At 31.4% G+C, this 20,454-nt stretch overlaps 1 protein-coding gene across 2 annotated transcripts; it reads left to right on the top strand.

Moving 5' to 3' along the window:
• LOC105339290 (uncharacterized) lies at nt 1-12,746 on the top strand. 2 transcript variants are annotated; one of them, XM_034453214.2, is made up of 15 exons: nt 1-260; nt 1,833-1,996; nt 4,032-4,179; nt 5,381-5,517; nt 6,263-6,398; nt 6,663-6,758; nt 7,174-7,313; nt 9,120-9,211; nt 9,703-9,787; nt 10,388-10,459; nt 10,694-10,789; nt 11,080-11,238; nt 11,478-11,573; nt 12,065-12,223; nt 12,517-12,746. In XM_034453214.2, exons 1-14 carry the CDS (start codon nt 104-106, stop codon nt 12,218-12,220), a joined length of 1,734 nt encoding a protein of 577 aa, XP_034309105.2. In that variant the 5' UTR covers nt 1-103; the 3' UTR covers nt 12,221-12,223; nt 12,517-12,746. The 2 variants fall into 2 exon arrangements, with proteins under 2 accessions (XP_034309105.2, XP_065929970.1); XM_066073898.1 differs by lacking the exons at nt 10,388-10,459; nt 10,694-10,789; nt 11,080-11,238 and having other exon boundaries at nt 4-260.
• Nucleotides 12,747-20,454: the final 7,708 nt, after the last annotated feature.

The following is a 20,454-nucleotide window of genomic DNA, read 5'->3' as shown; positions in this document are numbered from 1 at the left end:
CTCAGTGCGTCCTTTATACACCAACCATGACGTTAAGCAATGTTAGTTCAACTTAACTAAGTCTAGCTTAGTCTACAATTCAGGGCACATCTGCTAAAAGAAGATGGGGAACGCAGTTGGGGATCAAAAAGAGAAGGACTCCGAGGATATCCAAAAACAGAAGATTCTGGAATCAAGGAATGGTTATGTCCATGGAAAAGACAGGTTTGACGGTGAAGTGAGACTTGACGAAGCGGAAACGGCAGATAAAAACACTGACAGTAAGTTATGCATAAATCGACTACTTTTCATTTGTGTACAAAATTAATTACAAAAAAATATATCCGATGCCAGAAGTAAAATTCAAGACATGTTTTTTTTTTTTTTTTTTACACTTTTATCAAATTTGTCACTAAATACATTGTACATATGAAGTAACGAAAAAAAAATCATGATTTTGATTGCAAGAATGGCCAAGTATACGCAATACCTACATTGTAGACTATAAAGGATAGACATTACTTGTCAGTAAATGGAATGAAATAAAAAAGAGTTGATCCGGGCATCGAAACACCCAGTTTCAATGGTTCCCTGTCTTTATTTAGTCTATACCGTGTGTTTGTTAAACTTCACGCAAGAAACATGAAATGTCTCAATAATAACTCAAAGCCAAAGTACCATACTGGCGTGCGACCATTTCTCGCCAGCGCATTGTCACGTCATTTATCAACACATACAATAATATGCGAAAAATAGCAACCAGGGCACTGGCAAGGAATGGTACTCGTGGAGAAATGGTCGCCCGTCAGTATCTTCAAATTTATTTTTTACATATATTGTAAAATTTATTCATTTTCAAAAGGACGAAAACTGGAACTATGGTTAGTTTATGCATGAAATATGGAAGTCTGAATATATAAATAAAGTATATGAATACGTTTTATAAGATGTTAAGGTCAGGCGACACGTTCCTCAATTTTATAATAACTTTTCCCAGGAATTTGTTATTGATTTACAACTACTTTGACAAGCTTTCTTGCAAAATATTAGATTACCTTACCAGGTATTTCTGCAAAATACTAGAGTATGCAATCTTCTATATAATCATTTTGAAGATCCACTTGAATTGCTGATATAAAAAAAAATATATAAAGCACTGGAAATTTCACTATATTGGAGCTTCACCGGGGCCAGGGCTTGAACTCACGACCTATGAAACCTGCGCTCCTAGCAGGGAGCAGCCACCGCTCTAACCACTATCTAACCACCATCTAGACATATATGTATAAATAAATAATATTTCAATCAAATTAAGGACGAATTTAAATAATATTAGTTCTACTGGAACTCTTTATAACGACGAGATACAAAAAAAATGCCCGGGGAGCGTGTGTCGTCTGACCTTAATCTTCATTGTATCATATCACTATTTATATACAAATGTACTTTGATCCTCAATACACGGTTCGTTTTCGGCAGAGGGCTAAAATAGGCTTTTTCTGCTGCCTAATCCCATTTAATATATTTTTCGAAAATGAATTATTGTTTTAATAGATACGTTTAAGCGTCAGACTTTGAACTGTGATAAATAACTTACCGGTCAAATTCATTCGGTACAATTGAGCAAGGGTAGAGGTAGTTCTGGCCTCACAGTTACCTAATTTTCAAATAAATGAAAACTGTTTTGTGTTTGAAGCCCTAAAAGTAATAAGCATAAAATTAAGATCAGTGCTCAGACTTTATCAGCAAACTGTGTCACACGGGTTCTGAATCATAATTTGACAATTCAGCCTACCTAAGATAAAGAAGTAGTTAAACTATGAGTTTCATAGACAACTTGCTTGTTTTGTCAGGAGTCTGCTATCCCGATCGAGAGCTGAAGAACACGCCGTCCCATTTGAGTGAAATCGATCTCGTAGCTATGAAAATAGATCCCAAAGACCACACCTACCCTTTTGAGAACCTCGTTTTCGAGGGAGGGGGCAGCAAGGGGCTGGCCTATTGCGGTGCTGTGAAGGTAAAACATCATGATGGCACATTTACTGTGGAAAAATTAGATTTCCTTGTGGCTCAGTTTTCGTGGAATTCGTGGGTACATTTCATTCACGAATTACCATCCTCCACGAATTACTAATTTGTAGGTATAAGAAAATACACGAAATTACGTTCCCAGATACCTAGAAAATTCAAGCAATCCACTAAAATTGGCCCTAACGAATTTTAATAATTCCGCAGTACATACATATATACTGTATTTACCCACAATCTGATTTAAATATAGATCTCTCAATAGCGCAGAGCGGCAAAGAAGTCTTACAACGACGACTCGTTGAGGGGCATGTTCTTTGACGTCAAAATGCACTTTGTTATTTGGGTGCAAAATACATTTTACGACCAATCATATTGATCGTAACGAAGTCGGCGGTAACATTGTTTTGAAACCGCGTCACAAAATCACTCGCAGAAAAGCGTAACTTGCCATCTGATTAGATAGATTTTTTTTATATTGCAAAACATGTCTACAGTTCGTTGTTAGACCCCTCTGGGCTTTTGCAGAGTTTACTTCGTTTTCGTATTTTCAGTATAATTGAGGGGGGTGTTGTCAACACATTACTCATCGCATTTACTCTTAGACTAGGCCATGTTATGTTTGAGATTATATTTTATTATAAGTAACTAGACAAATTCTAGTTGCAGGTTTGTAGCTCCCGGTCTGAAAAAATTCGGATGGACGACCTGGGAGCTACAGTGCCTCCCATAGTAAAAAACTGCAATTTACGGCGCACAAAAAATTGCGCTAGTTTTGGACTGATTAATCTCATTTTCGAACATATTCTGTACAAATATTTGATTCCAAAAAATTCCTCGGACAATTTACTACAGATATCGTCACTTCACTTGCCTCTGATATTCTTCTAAACACGATCACCAGCCCTGTAAAGTGAAGTGGTGTAGCTTGTTTACATGTAAAATTGGCGACTCTCGATCTCGACGTGAATTAATAAACTTTATTTTCCGAGGTCGGTTAGCATGTTTCAAAGAAAGTCTGAGGCAAGTAAAGTAACAGTATCAGTAGTATATTGCATGAAGAATTTAATGGTACTAATTGTTTTGCCAAAATTTGTGTGAAAATAAGGTTAATCAGTCCAAAACTAGCGCAATTTTTTGTGCGCCGTAAATTGCACTTTTTTACTATTGGAGGCACTGTAGCTCCCAGGTCGTCCATCCGAATTTTTTCAGACCGGGAGCTACAGACCTGCAGCCATATGAATTCTAGCCCTACTAAACAATTAATGTTGGGGTTGGAGTTTGAAATACATATCACTAGACTTAGTATATCAGTAACGTGCCTCTATACGACACCATATTCAAAATTCATTTATATTGAGAAAAACAGGGATTGAAACTAGGGTTAAACAAATGATAATACGCCATACATTTTAATTCGCCTCCCCCCCCCCCCTCCCCCCTTTTTCGCTAATTCAATCGACAAAAATGGAGGCGGGATTTTTTTTATACCTTTATTTTGCAATATTAGAGGATATTTAAAAAAAAAAAAATTGATAATCCTAAAGATGTCTATTACTTCATGTTAAGAGGGATTGAGAGACTAGGGAAACAGACCGGCAATTAGGTTACATAAAAGTACATGTGAACTGTGTACATTGAGCAAGTGAAACTAATTAAAGAATAATAACCAGGGGCATAAAGCTATAAGATGTCTTTAAGGATGATCAGCCTTTAGTTTATTGATTTGCCCAAGTGTAAATAGATGTGTGATGTCGTCATAGATTTATTTTAAATGGTTGGATATACACTCTCTATATATAAATATTGTGACAGACGATCTCGTAATGAGAGACACGTACGTTAGATTGGCTTAACTCCTGAAATTGCATAATAAAATTCGCTTACCATAACAAAAAATGATGCAACCATTTAGATGATAAAACCAATCTGTATTCCTTTTGTATATTCATTAATGTTTTTAAAAGGAACTTTAGAAACTTCAATTCATAGATTCAATTATTTTAAATTTAATGTTTTTGTAGGCTTTGGAAGAGCTTGGCTTAATCGATCAGATCAAACGGTTTTCCGGGGCCAGCGCAGGCGCAATTTGTGCTTCACTGATGTCGGTGGGATACGGGTCACAGGACATGCGACGTTTTCTGAGCCAAAATATGTCTAAAGTGTGCCTAGGTATTTGAAACAAAACGTACAGGTTTCTAAAATTATTTTTACAAACTTTCAATATAACATGTACAGGTGTACATGTATAAAATAACAAAAAGTCAGTTTGTATATGTACTATCAGTTTCTACATCATAATATGTGTAGGTGGTTTATTTATAGGCTTAAGGGGCTGGGAGGTGGTTGCCATTTTAGACAATATTGATCTCCTTTAAAAGAAGAGCTCCGTATAGAAAATATAGAAAATGATCAAATTTCATATTAAAATATATGAAATTTTTCTTTACCGAAAAGTAGTTGATAGCTTCAGAAATCGCATATACAATTTTCAAATAAATCTGATGGTTTAATATTATATTATATTTTGACCCCCAGCCTCTTAATCCTTAATCGTTACGAATCATTATAAACTTCAAATTCTGCATCTTCTAGATATTTCAATTATGGCAATTTTGAAATCTTTTCGCCGTCAATTTTGTATGGAGAAAAAAGTGTAGGAAAATACATTGATTATTTTAATGAATAATAAAACAAAAATGTTTTCTAAAGTTTAAAAATGAATCAATTAGTATGTACAAGCGATGGTTTAAATGTTGAAGTAATGTTGAAGTAAGACTTAAGTTTGTAAAAATATTTCCCTTACTGAAGAAATCAATTGTTTACTGAAATAAATCGATATAAAGTGCAGATTTGTAAAACCGGTTTAAACTGGTTTTCACAGAGACCGTTGAGATGAGATCGACGAGCATGAAAATATAATCCATGAAAAATAACTATTGAAATGTTGCTTTTAACAATAAAGTCAACTGTTTTGTTGAATAATTATAAAACATGGTGTTTTGACAACATTTATGAAATACATTTTTTAACCGATATCATAGAAATCACTTTTTGAGATCTACTTATGTAAATTACATGTAAATTCATACGCAGTGAATAGGTATTGCATTTAGAGGCATTTAAACATCACGGAATTTAATGGAAAAACACAGTAGAATGTAAATATATAACTTTAACAGGTAACTTGAAAAAAAGAAAGAAATTTATACGATCCTTTACTCCATATGTATTAAAATTATACATGAACGACCTGATGATTTTTTTTGGTGAATATAAACCATCCACTTTATTTCTTTTATATTTTGTAATATTACGCGTAAATTGATTCTCTTAATTCATAATGCTATCGATAGTATATTTTTTTTCAAAGATGCCAAATTTGGAGTACTGAGTCTTTTGCCCAACCTTCTTAGTGGGTATGGTTGGAATCCAGGACTCAAGCTGTATAACTGGATGGGAGAAGTCATAGAAAAGAAAGTCGGCAACAAAGATATCACATTTGGAGAGGTGAATGGTTGTCATGTTGTAAAATATATATTTACTGCCATCCGGTAAATTTAACAATAGATAAAAGTTCACATTATGAAAGGTTGATATATAAATTTGGCCTGCGTTTCAATCATTATTCACGGAAGATAATCGCGGCAGGTGCGTGTTTTAATTTTAATTTGATTTTGAAATAAATTAGTATTTTTCTCAATTAGCGTGGAATTTTCATAAACGTAAAAAAAGTCGACAGAAACTTGATTTTTTGATAATTTAATAGAATATAATTTCCCGCACTTTATAAATTAATATGTAAATACATAATATATATATATATATATATATATATATATATATATATATATATATATATATATATATATATATATATATATATATATATATATATATATATATATATTGTCAGGAAGAAATAGTGATAGGGACTGATAAGGTATAAACAATAACGATAAAAGACAAGTATTCACCATTATGTTGTTTTGTATTTCCGTTGCTATAATAATCGCAGACGCCAAACTTAATCAATATGTCACATAGTGAACAACTGTCAAAAAGAGGAAAATATTGGTTGATAATATATATTTTCTTAATTCAGGAGTAGTGCATTTAGCATATTTACGCTGACATTATTATTGCTAGTAATAAGGAATATGTACATGTAACCCTAACGATATAATACTTCTTACACTACAGAATTAAAATTTAACTTTTTATTATTTTGGTTATTTTTTTTTGTTATTTCAAGCTTTATAAAAAGACCGGAAATGAACTTTGTATTGTTGTTACAAATGTGAACCATATGGTAGAAGAATATTGCCATGTGAAAACTACACCAGATATGCCCATCAGACTAGCGGTGCGCATGTCCATGTCAATACCAGGTGACGTCATCATATTTGATTATTATATATATCGTATGACCAATCTCATAAACGACTCGGCGAATACTAACTCAAGCATTTGTCTCAACGGACAAAACAAACTAAAAAATCGGTGTTTTATTTTTCTTCACCTTTTTTCCCACAGAAGCTACACGGAAGCAAACCATATCTTTCCATAGCAAGATGACAACATGCTTCTGTAGTTAGCAGCGCTCTCAACTTTAATTTTTTTCATGCCTTTAACGAGAATTGTTACTTTTTAAGGAATGTTCCAAGCAACAAAATACACACAAAACGGAGAAACAAATACATATGTTGATGGTGGATTAATATGTAACTATCCTCTACACTGCTTCGACGGTAAGTCGGTTTATACACTAACGATTTAGCAGACATATAGTCTAAACCTTATTATTTTCTTGATTACGCACTGTAAGACAATTTTACCCTTAGTCTTTCAAGGAGAGAAAGTATAAGCATAGACATACAGTGCACGTGATTTGCATGGTATACAAACAATACACAAAAATAAACCGTTTTTGTATATTACGTACACTTATGCGTAGTTTTATACCATCGTGTTGTGGGTTTGCCAAAAAAATATATCCCCTAACCAATGGGGACCCGATCAAATCATACCAGTTTCCCCTTCATCCTTGCCTTCAAATCTACCAAAGGGTGCATCGATTGAAACAGCACGTGTAAAGAATTTGTGCTTGATTATAATTAAACAATACTGCTGATTATGTCACGACTGATTTACTTGTATTTACAGGATGGTGGCTCTCGATGGATTCCGGTGACAGTTTCTTAGAAAAACTCCAGCCGTTAGATGATATTCCAAAATTGTTGGACAGACGGCGCAGATTTAACCGGACTCACAAAGACACATCAAAAACACTGGGCTTTTTATTGGTAAAGATTGATAATGTAATCTAATGATACACATAAAAACTATGCAAATCCACAATTTTTTCTGAAGGGGGTGGGGTACATATTTTTGTTTGCCGTCGGAGGAGGCATATGTTAGGTAACTTCAAATATGCATACATGTATGAGTTCATATGTTTAAATTATCCAAGAAGAGTTCCCTGGCCATTTGATATGCGAATTAAAGTATATATCAGGAAATCATGTTTTGTAAAGGATATACATGTAAACTCTATTTCATGGCAGTTTTTCAGTAATTTCAAGAAGCTGCTCTGATTACAAGATTCGTTATGTGTGCAGATGATTTCAATTATGGTGTTTTTCCTAGATATAAAAGTAAATAAATTCTATTTTTTTTAGCGTTTTTCGTTATATGTTGAAAATTAATTGTAATGTTAATATCGAACAAAAATGATGGAGAAATTTCATTTGATTATTATTTTACAATGGTTTTAAAAAATCAAAGGCCGGAACGGCCACAAAGGCGTCGAGCTGACATTTTCTTTTAACATGTTTAATATATAGAATGATATCAATAATTTGAATTTCTGTACTAATATATATAGTCGTTTATCAAATAATATTAGAATAAAAAAGAAAATAAATTACGTTTTGTACTGTTTCAAAAACAATAATCAGTATATTTCGTTATAAAATAGGTAGTGATGAGTTTATAATACAATAACTCATCATGGTTACAGAAATCGAAGAAATTTCAAAGTTCAAAAAAAATTATTATTTTTCTTTCCTGCTTTAAAAAGTCTTTTCACATTTCACAGGCTCATAATTTGAATACATTAACAGTGTGTCCCTAATTATAATAATAAAACATACTTTTATTTATTTCAATTCCCGTTTGAAACAAGATTACCTATGCTATGGTTGTTTACAAACAAATCCACAACACGTGCTATCTAAAATGCTCGACCAAACCAACTGCATTATCGTGTTTATTAATTGCAACAAAATATCTAGATAAGTTTATCGCTTACAATTATTTTGGAGACCATGCCCGATAACAAATACATTTACATATCAAATTTTATTTCTATCGGGCACAGTCTCCAATCAAAATGAAAGCGATAAACTTAAATAATATTTTAGTGAATGTTTACATTGCACCTTATTGTATTCATCCGCCATTTCTTGATTAAGCAAATCTATACTAATGCAATGAGTTGTCAATAACCAGGGAGGCAAAGTTGTTTTTTTTGTACACAATTTAGTTGAATAAAAGGAATACAAATCTTGTAATACGTTTAATACTTCAAGGAACTTATTTTTTATGCGCATTAAAAAGGCGGTGCAGTGCATGAATTTTTGGACGATTGCCAATCCAGACGATCGCTAGAAGGCTGCCGAGCATTAGCTCGACGCCTTCAAAATACATTTGAATTATAATTATTTGCACTTGCAGATCCCTGCTCTTCAGCCTTTAATACTTACCAAACGATCATACGCCACCAATTTATCCCTTAACTGTTCGTTTCTCGGATATATCGGTGTTTAGAAATATATCCTTTCATGATACATGTGATTATATGGCATAGCATGATATCTGTTGGATTTACTTGTAAGTTCCCTGTCCTTTCAGTAAGGAAACACAAGTAAGAGTTACAAGTAATGAAGTAATCAGAACAAGTCTTTTTAAATTGTATTCAATGTACCAAACTAAGGATGATGGTAGTAATGTTTTTAAAACAAGGCTTTTAAAATTAGTAGTTCGTCTCCTCTATTTCAACGCTAATGTAGACTTATAGGCTGGTTTTTGATCTGTTTCCGGTTCTCTAGTACGCAGACTCAGAGTCGGATGTGTTTCGATATATGCTGGAAAAGAGGATTGGGGTACAGCCTGACACAGCTCCCAATACTAAATTGGCAAGGTAAGCTCATGCAATTACACAGCTATTTAAGATACTGTGGAATCATTTCATTTTTTGGGGGTCAATTTTCGTGGATGGTTGAGGTTTTGCTTATTTGTTGATATCTAATTTCGTCGGTGCGTCAGTTTTCAGTTTCAGTAGGAAAACTTAATTTTTAAGGAAGTAGATGCATTAAACAAGTCATAATCAAATGTCTTATCAAAAGGGAAAATACTCTGTCAGTCGATCTAAATGTATAAATTATTATAATAAATGTTTAGCACACTCTCTATGTATTAGTGAAGGACACATTATAATAAAAAAAAATGTAATTAAACATGGTAAGCCAATCAAATATTGCATTATATATTGAATAATTCAGTTGTAAAGAAAGATGATTATATCGATTAGATGGTATAATCTTTGCATTATGTAAAGTGTAACATTTAAAATGTGTGAGTATGGCGACGAAATTTCTTTTATATTAATGCTTGGTCTAATTTTTTGTACAGGATGAAAATGGAAAAGAAAAAGGTCCAACAAGAAACAAAGAAAGAACATAGACGAGTAATGGTGGCAGTAGACGAATTTCTAAAGGTAAATGAAAACATTGATTACACATAATATACACTTCTTTGATATTTTTTTTAAAATTCATTCGTAAGGCTAAGATTATTATACAGATACAAATCATTTTGATTTACAAATATCATTTAATGACGTATGAATGACTATATGTATCATTTAAAACAGCGAAGTGATTTTCAATCCCCGTGACTTTATTACATGTTGTAAACTTGACAGATATAACGAATTACGCTTACAAGGAAGTAAAGTTGCCCGTCCCTGGGACCTCGTTATATGTATAAGCGTGTTTTACTGCATAGGCGACTCATTTGAAAATTAAAATAAAAATACCATTTTCCCACCGGAAAAACTGGTAGATACAATTTTGAGGAGAGAAATCCTAAGAAGTTGTACTACATCAGACCCGCCTTCTTTAAATTAATCAAGCATTGTCATCGCAGAGTGTAAAAAAAAATATTTACATATGATTATAAATGCCTTTTCCATCAGTAATCTTGCTTTCTCTCAGGACACCTGTTTATATCAATATTTTTATATCAATTGTCTTGTATGCATTTTGGTTGTGTAGCCGTTGATAATAAACAATACAATCTTTTTTATCACTTCCAGGTATTGAATAAACACAACCTGGATAAAGATCACACAATCAGTCACACAGAATTGAAAAATGCTTTTGAAGATGTGAGTATGTATTATTGAATTCTCTCTGGCACGTGAACAAGCAGGAAAGGAGTGAAATTTACTTCCTAAATTCCAAAAATCAGTTCTAACAATGACGGAAATAAAATAACTTTAAAAACACGTCATAACCCAGACACACAAACTTGTATATGATATCCATATAATTTATTCTATTAAAGGTAACATATTATGGTTTTAAACGAGTTACCCTTGAACAAATTGTTATATTTTTAGGAGGAATTTTCTGAGAAGAGCAGGAACATGCTGTTTGGAAAGGATTGTACTGCGGAAAAAGCGTTTGATCACCTTGACGAAGATAAAGATGGGGAGGTGTGTTAGATTTTTAATTATACAAATTTTCTCAAGCATGCATTTAAAGTCGTCATTGATAGGTTTTCAATGTTTCAATTTTTTTTGGGTTTTCGAAAATAAAAAAATAATATCAAATTTGAAGCTGTGCAAAATTGATTTTTGTTACATAAATTTGAAGTAGTATAGAATTACTAAAAATTAAAGCAAATCGTTAAAAAGCTATTCGCCAACATTATATTCTATCGTCATTTTAAAAGAAGAAACTTTAATAGACTGTGAAACGTTACAAGAATTGATATTGATTACAGATAAACTTTAACGAGTTGATAAGCTTCATACAAAGCACAGGGGTCAGTTTACAGCAGCGTTTCCTTGGTTACCAGAGGACGGACATTAACGACATTGTGGAATACTTTGACACCCTCCAGAACACTCTTCTGACAAACATTAAATGGGCTTTTATTACTGCAAGTATATTATCCTTGGTACAGAAAGCAAAGTTCTTGAAAATTATGAAATTATTTTCATTAGTTTTAGCAGATAAAAGATGTTTTCAATAGCATTCATATATATATTGCACGTCAATTTAAAGTCATTTAATAAGTAAATTTCCGTTTTGTTATGCAAATGGACGTCTTTGTCTAGCATTAGTTTCAAAAACATGTATTTAACTTATAATTATCCATATTCATATCTATCGCATCAGGACGAAGACTTGGATAGGACGGTAGGAATTAACACGTGTTATGTTGGAACCTCAGATTTTGAATTGGAAGAGGCTGATAAGGACTATGTTATATCAGTAAGTTCGTTCCTTAATGATTCACTACATTATAATTGGTTGTCTTGTTATATTTTTCTGCAAGTACATCAAGATACTACACATGGTTTACTTTGATAGGTCGGCGGTTTTAGCCACCCTTTCCAATCACTCGATGAATTGTTAAAAACGTCCAAGGCTTGATATGTTTCTTATCATTCATTAAATGAAATTTGTCTATTGACCTGAATGGTGTTGTTTATAATACAATGTACAATGCATAACACTTTCTTAAGTCTCAGTTTTTAGACTATTCCGTAATCAAAATTTTTAGAGGGGTCGATCGAAAAATAAATTAAGTAGATAAAAAAGTGAATTCTATTCATCTCACCTGCCCCATGATTAAGCACTTGGCAATCATACTTATGAAGTTCCTTTGAAATCAAATCTTTGGTTTATTTGATGTAAATTTAAATTCTTTCCAAATTATAAGCTTTAAGTTTCACTTTTATCCATGTATTCTTTTTAAACAGCAAGGCTACAAATCAACTATGACTTTTCTGAGATACTTCGCTGCGAAATTGGAAATGTCAAAAGCCAGCGAAAGATGTCACAAACAGGACGACATAATAAATGGCGTCATAGAAGAAAAGGATGACCTAGAATACGAACCAAACCCATTGCTTTAACAAGTATAAAAATGAGTTAAGATATGTATAAAATGTGGATAATGGCCACTTTTGAACTCATTTTTTAATATCCATGTAACTTATTTGTACCTTGCGATAGCTACTTTTTTTTCAATAGTTGATTTGATTAGATTTTTGTTTGGTTGGTAAATGGAATTCCAGTATTGTAATTACCTGAAAATGAATTGATTTTCTTTTTATTTCTATCTGCAAGTATCTGATAAATGCTATTTTTCAGGAGCTATCTTTGGAAAACAATGATAATTTACTAAGTTAATGGTCTTTTTTATATACAGATGGATCTATTGCAAAAGGATTGACTAAAAACAAGTTCTTAGGATTAAAAGGCATCCGTGAAACCAGAAAAAGGCATTTGTAAGAATGTGGGAAATGTTGTGAGAGAAAAAAAGCCTATTGAATGAAATGCATATTAACTTTGTCAAGTACATGTATCATTTATGTCAATGGCAGCTAGATTTGCTGAAACACAAATTGAATTTGCTATTATTATTTTCTTAGTTGCGTTTTTAGTATTATATGCAATAAACTATTATTTGTAACAACCAAATTATTTTTGTTTTTTTATACAAGTGTATATCAAATGTATTAAAAAAGAATACTACAGACACCAGTTAAATTAAAACAGCATATATTTCAAATAGACTGATTCAAAGTTAAAATGTAACATGTACCCGTTAATTGAAATTCGACATTGCTAGTAAAACAATTCATAGTTTAAAAATTCCAATACACATGCATTAAAACTGAATTTTAAAATCATTGAATAGGATTAATGGAATTCCATGAAATATTTAATTTTCAATTAGCTTGACCTGCCACCAAAAGTCATAATGCCAAAACATTGAGGTAATTCACATATCTTTAAAATGTAAATTCTGTATTATATACAGTATTTAACGATGAGGAAAACATATATTCAAAACAAAAGTTTGCATTTTATTTTGAGGATCTAAATGAGTGAATTGTCTTTATTTGAAGGGTTTTTTTTCAATTGTACGCTATGTATTCTATTTATGCACATGTATATAGATGTTTTATTTAGCGTGATTAAGCCTTTTGATTGCACTTAGGAAAACTTGGTCTTTGATACAAAAACTTGAACTTTTATATTAACAGAATGGTCAATTTTGTAGTTAATTAAAAAGACGTAAATTTAAGTCAACATAATTCAACAATAAGAGTTAAGCATCTTTTAATATTTGTAATAGTTAGTGTGAATGAATATATATATATATATATATATATATATATATATATATATATATATATATATATATAATTTGTTTTTAATTATTTTTACTACACATCAATTACTAAGATATCGTTAATTCAGATGATTCGTATAATTCATAAGTGAATCTGCAATGTACCTTGTACCTTGTGGTTATGTAACATTGTTTTTACAGTGCATTTATCAGTAGGTTTCTTCCTATTAAACTTTAAATTTCTTTAAAACCCTGAACATGACCAGATATTTTAACTTTTAACTAATCATATCTTCAAACCCACTTTATATATTTGTAATTATAATATCCAAACATTTAGAACGGAGTCCTGAGGTGTGGATATTTATGTGTTAATACTAGACTTTGACCCGTGCGTGCACTGGTTGGCATATTGCATACATGTATAATATCGGACATTCACAAAATAGATACATCGACCCATCGTATTGTTGACATTTACATAACCAAGCTTTAAGCAGCTGTTAAGTCTATAAAAATGCTATTAATTTCACAACACTCTGGATAGTTAGAATAATCTGTGTCTTGGGGCAGGCCTTCACCACCGTTAAAATACCTCTCATATAACTGTATTGTAGCAACAAATTGCAGAATCGCTCCAAAACGATTTTGGAGAAAATAAATGAAACTGCATTAAAAATGACAGTCACATTATTCTTAACAAACCATTTTGAGGCTGTAAATACCTTTCATCTAAAAATTTATTTTTATAAATGTAGAATTAAACACTTTTTCATCAAATTTACACACCGTGTTGACATTCGGAACTCTCGGGATTTTTCACATTAAATGCACTGAGAGTTATCTCTCGTATTTTCTTTTATGAAAAGAATAATTATATATACACGTATTCGTATTATCGTTTCTGAGTTTATCCATGCAGATGTGATATTGTGCAAATGTAAACTTAAGAGCTGTTCGTGATTAAGCGTGAATGTTATACGCATGCGCAAGATTGTAAAATCCTAAAAATCAAGATAATTTCCGGATTTTTAAAGGAATTTTCGTTGATTATTAATTAGCGAAGCTTGATTTAGAGAAAAATAAAAACAAATTGGTAAACTTCAAGTACCCATAATGTTTTACATATGTATACATAGAAAACAAAAGACGGTACTCTTCCGATTTCTCGTTATTAAAGCCCCAAAATACGAGTCTATTATTTTGATATAGTAGTATAGATTCAAGCAATTAACCGCTATCTGACTGCCCATGTTCTCACGGGTAAATATATGATTGTGCAATCCCAATGTCTGTTAGTCATATGAAAATATAACTCCACTTAATAAATGGTTAGCAAACCATTTAGACGTCTCTCTCTCTCTCTCTCTCTCTCTCTCTCTCTCTCTCTCTCTCTCTCTCTCTCTCTCTCCAATACATTACAATATTTCCCTTTGTTTTTTGGTGATTTGTTTTTGTTAGAAAATTATTTCAGAGGACATGTGAAATGATATTGAATAAAACAAAACTTCGATGTATTTATTACAACTTCCCGCGTTCAGTTTTGAAACGTGTACCTATCATCGTGCGTTTTGTAGTTTGCAATGCATGCTGTCGATCAGGAAATTTATTTCATTAGATGTAAGTAAATACTTTTCCAAACACTTAATTTTCGTATCCGTATTATACTTTAGAGAGTAATGGTTTTCAAAAATCCAGACATTTTAACTTGTAAATCCGGATATGCAACATGCTGGTGTGTGAGCCAGAGTATGAATATGTGTAATTCTGATCGTAAAACCTATAAAACTCGGGCATGAAGACCTTAGAGTTTACTCCGCAGGCCTTCAACCTAATTCTTCCTACTAAGGCAGATTTGCAGCTGAAATATATTGTTAGTTATTAACATGTAACAAGCCACTATAAATTGTATTTTCCATCTGATGCCTCTGCATTTGTAATCTCCGTTTTCTGAAATAGCACATCTGATAACAGTTGTTGCAAATCGCCAAATGTAAATTCTACAAAGTAGTTGAATTTCGAAATTACCATATATATAGACAGTTTCTCTGATTCCTCACGTATCTTACTTTTTGGACATAGATCTGTTATTATTTAGAATAACTGAAATACATTACAAGAATTTTAAGAGTGTATACAGAAATTAAAAATGGCAATTATATGTTTTGTAATTTTGTGAATGTAAATGCATGTTATCCTAGTAAAACTAATAAGTAAGGATTGTAACACGGCTTGACGTGGTGCGCGAGACCACAGTGAACCAACTATTTTGTTGCATGGTATTTGTTTCTACCTTTGAATGATTAAACTCATCAGGATGTGATTGGGTAGGACTGTAATTAGATAAACAGTCAACAGTGTTTTGAGAATTATTCACTTTTTCAATGTGAATGAAAAGTGACAGAATGAAAATTTCAATTTTTTTTTTACATTTATGCACTGTAAAGTTGATTTCAATAAATCATTTCAAATGTTCTAAATAAATTTTATACTTAAATGATTTGTCTGTCATAAATCTTATGAAATAGGCTATCTAGACTTTTAGTTGAACTTTGTGATTAGTGACAACATTAATCAATTTACACCTTTCATTAAAAGATCAGTGCATGCATCAGTGATATGCCAACAACAATTAAAAGGAAGTTTGCGGTCGATAGAATGGAACCATGCGACATATAAATACACTAAACTGTAAAATGAAAATAAAATTTATTGCTTCATATGTTCTACTAAAACATAGCTAAGAAAATAATAAATACCTTTTTTTTTCACCATAGCCATTCTTGGGTTCGCTTAGGTTTTTTAATGATTTTTATGTTATGATATTAAATACCATTGTTAAAACTTTTTGAATGTTGATTTTTCGAAGCTTAGCAATTTAAGGTGGTATGGGACATCCGTCAATAATGTTATGTAATAATGTAAAGTTGATTTCAATCAATCACTTTCAAATGCTCTAGATCAATTTTTTACTTAAGGTAGTCCATCCATAACTATCATATTTCATATCTAATAGATTGCAAGTTTGATCACTAAAATCTTAATGTGATATTAAGGAGTTTATTAAATTATAAAGTTTCACCTTTGAAATCTTAAAAAAAAAATAATTTTAATGAATTTATCATATGTTGAAGTTAACATTGAAGTCTATGGGAAAAATGCATTTTTGAATATATTTCTTTAGTACAAGTATTTTTCTCACATTTCTCTTGGTAAAAAGTTGCAAAAGCTTTCTCCGTCCTCGAATGTGCTAAAATAATTCATAGTTTACCATACATATTTTCAGAAAATGATTTTTCTAAATTTTTGTAAAGGGCAGACAACTCTTTCAAAAAAAATTAAGTGCAAAAAGTTCATTTAATTGACTACATACATACACCCAAGTTTGGTTTATATCAGTCTAATAATAGCTTTAAAATACGTATTTGATGTAGTATAGATCAATCAAAATTGTTAAATTCACCTTAGTTATGGATGGACTACCTTAAATGATTTGTTTGTCAATAATCCTATGAAATAGGCTATATAGGCTTTTAGTTGAACATTGTGATTGGTGACACGATTAATCAATTCACACTTTCCATTAAAAAAATCTGTGCATGCATCAGTGATATGCCAACACCAATTAAAAGGAAGTTTGCGGTCAATAGAGTGGAACCATGCAACAAATATGAATAAATGCACTAAACTGTAAAAAAGAATATATTGCTTCATATGTTGTACTAAAAATAGCTAAGAAAATAATAAACAATTTTTTTTTCACCAAAGCCATTTTTGGGTTCGCTTAGGTTTGTTAATGATTTTGATGGTATGATATTAAATACCATTGTTAAAACTTTTTGAATGTTGATTATTTTCAACATACCAATTTAAGGTGGTATGGGAGATCTGTCAATATTGATATGGATTAAAGTACATTATAATTACATGGAAATTACTTGAATTGGTTTAGAATTTTCAAATTTTACAATATTAAACCAAAACAAAAAAGCTTTTAAAAATATTTGGAGAGGTAAAAAGCGGGATTCAAACTCATGACTTAAAGTTTTGTAGTAAACCCTCCTACCCACTGCGCTACGGTGTTAGGTGACAGAAATGGGGAAGAAAAACTTCTCATATAATTACAATTCATTTCATTGTTTATTTCGATAAGCAATACGTCAAAACATAGAAGTATCCCATATCACCTTAATGTACATGTATTATAGTCAATGAACTACCATGTTTTAGAGTACATAAGTATGCTATACATGATGTAATTTCATGCAGGTGGTTTGCAGCAAAAAAATCATATGTGACGGAAAAATTTAATCTATGGCTATAATCAGTTACATAATTTGATAAACAAGGAACAGGAAAATAAATCAATTTAGAGAGGCTCAGATCGTGAGAGCTCGTGTATCATTTAAAGTAAATACATGGACTTAAAATGAATATGAAAAATATAGCAACTTTTAATATTGCATATTTGACACTGTTTGAGTGTTTTCAAACTTTGCCTACAGGAACTTGTGATGGGTAAGTAAACTGTTTTGTTAAATTAGCCAATGTTTGAAAGAGTTGTTTACTCACAATAATTTACTGATTCTATCATAATTGTAGAAGAAACGGAACATCATGTTGTGTCCAGTTCAAGTGGGATCTTACACAAGAGAAGTGTATACGTAAATATACTACAGTACTGGAAACATTGCTTTGTTAAAAATGCTTGTTCTTTCATGCAAATGTTTTATCTAAACACTATTTAAATTTTGATGTTACATTTTGATATCTAAACAAAAATGACTCTTTAGTTTGGAATAAATAATAGTTAATCTGGAGATTTCATATCAATTGGCCGTGAACTGAATTTGAAATGTTCTAAGAAAGGTAAAGATTGCTAGAAAATTAAAAAAATTCTTTTACTAAGTATTTGGCACTCAATAGTTAATAATGAGAAAAGCTCACATATTGGTTGCTATTATGATTATATAAAAAGTGTAAAAGAAATGGCTAACTTTACAGCCTACATGGCTAGCACGTCACAAATGAAACCAGTTTCCTATTATTAATTGGTTAGCATGTGACAAGGGTTATAGGGGAAATAACTGTGAAGACAAGTGTCCATTTCCATCGTATGGAGTTGACTGTCAAATGATATGTAACTGTATTGACAAAGATTATGATCCTGCCAATGGTTGTAACAATCCGTCAACAGGTGTGCATATATTCTTAATTGCATTAAATTTGATGTGATATTTGCAATTTACTAGTAATTAATGTACCAACGTATATACAGTTTTGAAACACTTATTTTATAGAGTATCCAATTACTTCGTTAATTGCTTGGAGGTCAAGATTGTTACAACAAAACCGTTGAATTATGAAGCCGGCATTTCTGAAAGTAAATAGCACTTTGATTAGTTCTATGCACAAAATGTAAATTTATGCACTACACTTATTTCGTGCAAAAGTTTCTGACAAAACAAAGCACCACAACAAATCTTTAAAAAAGTAATCATTATTTCAATTGTGATATGAAATTCAAAAATCCAGAAATAATGAATGATATGCAGCATGCTGGTGTGTGAGCCGGAGTATGAATTCTATGTGTATTGTGTATTCTGATTGTGAAACCTACAACCATATATTACATATATCAGTTGCTATGATTCCTCGCGTATCTTACTTTTTGGACATAAATCTGTTATTATATTGTATTGTCTGTCATAAATCCTATGAAGTAGGCTATCTAGACTTTTAGTTGAACTTTGTGATTGGTGACACGATTAATCAATTCACACTTTCCATTAAAAAGATTCGTGCATGCATCAGCGATGCGACAACGACATTTAAAAGGAAGTTCGCGGTCAATAGAGTGGATCCGTGCGACAATAATAATAATAATAACGAGAAAGATGTCATCAGACGCAGACTTGTAAGCGCAACTTAGATATCATGTTTTAAAATTAATCCGAGGTCATTTTAATGCGATTTAAATGAGTTTAATTTTTTTTTAAAAATCTAAAATTCATCCAATCAATTCGGGAGGGATGTCATCACACGCAAAATTGTAAGCGTAACATAAATAGTATGTTTTGAAATTAGTCTGAGCTCATTTAAACACGATTTAATTAAATTTAAAATTTTCAAAAATTTAAAAATCATCCAATCAATTCGAGAAAGATGTCATTAGAGGCAGAATTGTAAGTACAACTTAAATATTACATTTAAAAATTAGTCTGATGTCAATTTATTAAGATTTATTTAAATTTAATTTTTTTTTTAATTTAAAATTTATCCAATCAATTCGAAAAAGATGTCATCAGACGCAGAATTGTAAGCGCAACTTTGATATCATGTTTTAAAATTAGTCTGAGATCATTTAAACCCGATTTAATTATATTTTAAATTTTTAAAATAATTAAATTTCATCCAATTTGTTCGAGAAAGATTTCATTGGACACAATATTGTAAGCGCAACTTAGATATTATGTTTTAAAATTAGTCTGAGGTCATTTTATTACGATTTAATTAAATTTTAAATTTTTAAAATAATTAAATTTCATCCCATCAATTTGAAAAAGATTTTATTAGACGCAGAATTAAAGTGCAACTTAGATATTATGTTTTAAAATTAGTCTGAGGTCATTATAACACATTTAATATGAGTTTTAAAAATTTAGCTTCCCTACTCGGAATTTCCGGACAATGATTTTCCTCGTGAGGCTAGATGTTCATGTCATCTATCATTTCTGAAAATTTCTGCTTCTTACTTTGCTCGTTTTTGAGGAAATGTGTGGACATGGAGTATTCGTCAAAAACGTGTCCTATATTTTGACCCAAGCTGGCTTCCGTACTCGGAATTTCCAGACAATGATTTTCCTCGTGAGGCTAGATATTTATGTCATCTATCATTTCTGAAAATTTCAGCTTCCTACCTTTGCTCGTTTTTGAGGAAATGTGTGGACAAGAAGTATTCGTCAAAACGTGTCCTATATTTTGACCCCAGCTAGCTTCCGTACTCAG

This window comes from Magallana gigas, chromosome 10 (genome assembly GCF_963853765.1).
Source record: "Magallana gigas chromosome 10, xbMagGiga1.1, whole genome shotgun sequence".
Lineage (NCBI taxonomy): Eukaryota > Metazoa > Mollusca > Bivalvia > Ostreida > Ostreidae > Magallana > Magallana gigas.
Note: the sequence above shows the minus strand (reverse complement) of the source record. Positions and strands in the feature narration are given on the sequence as shown.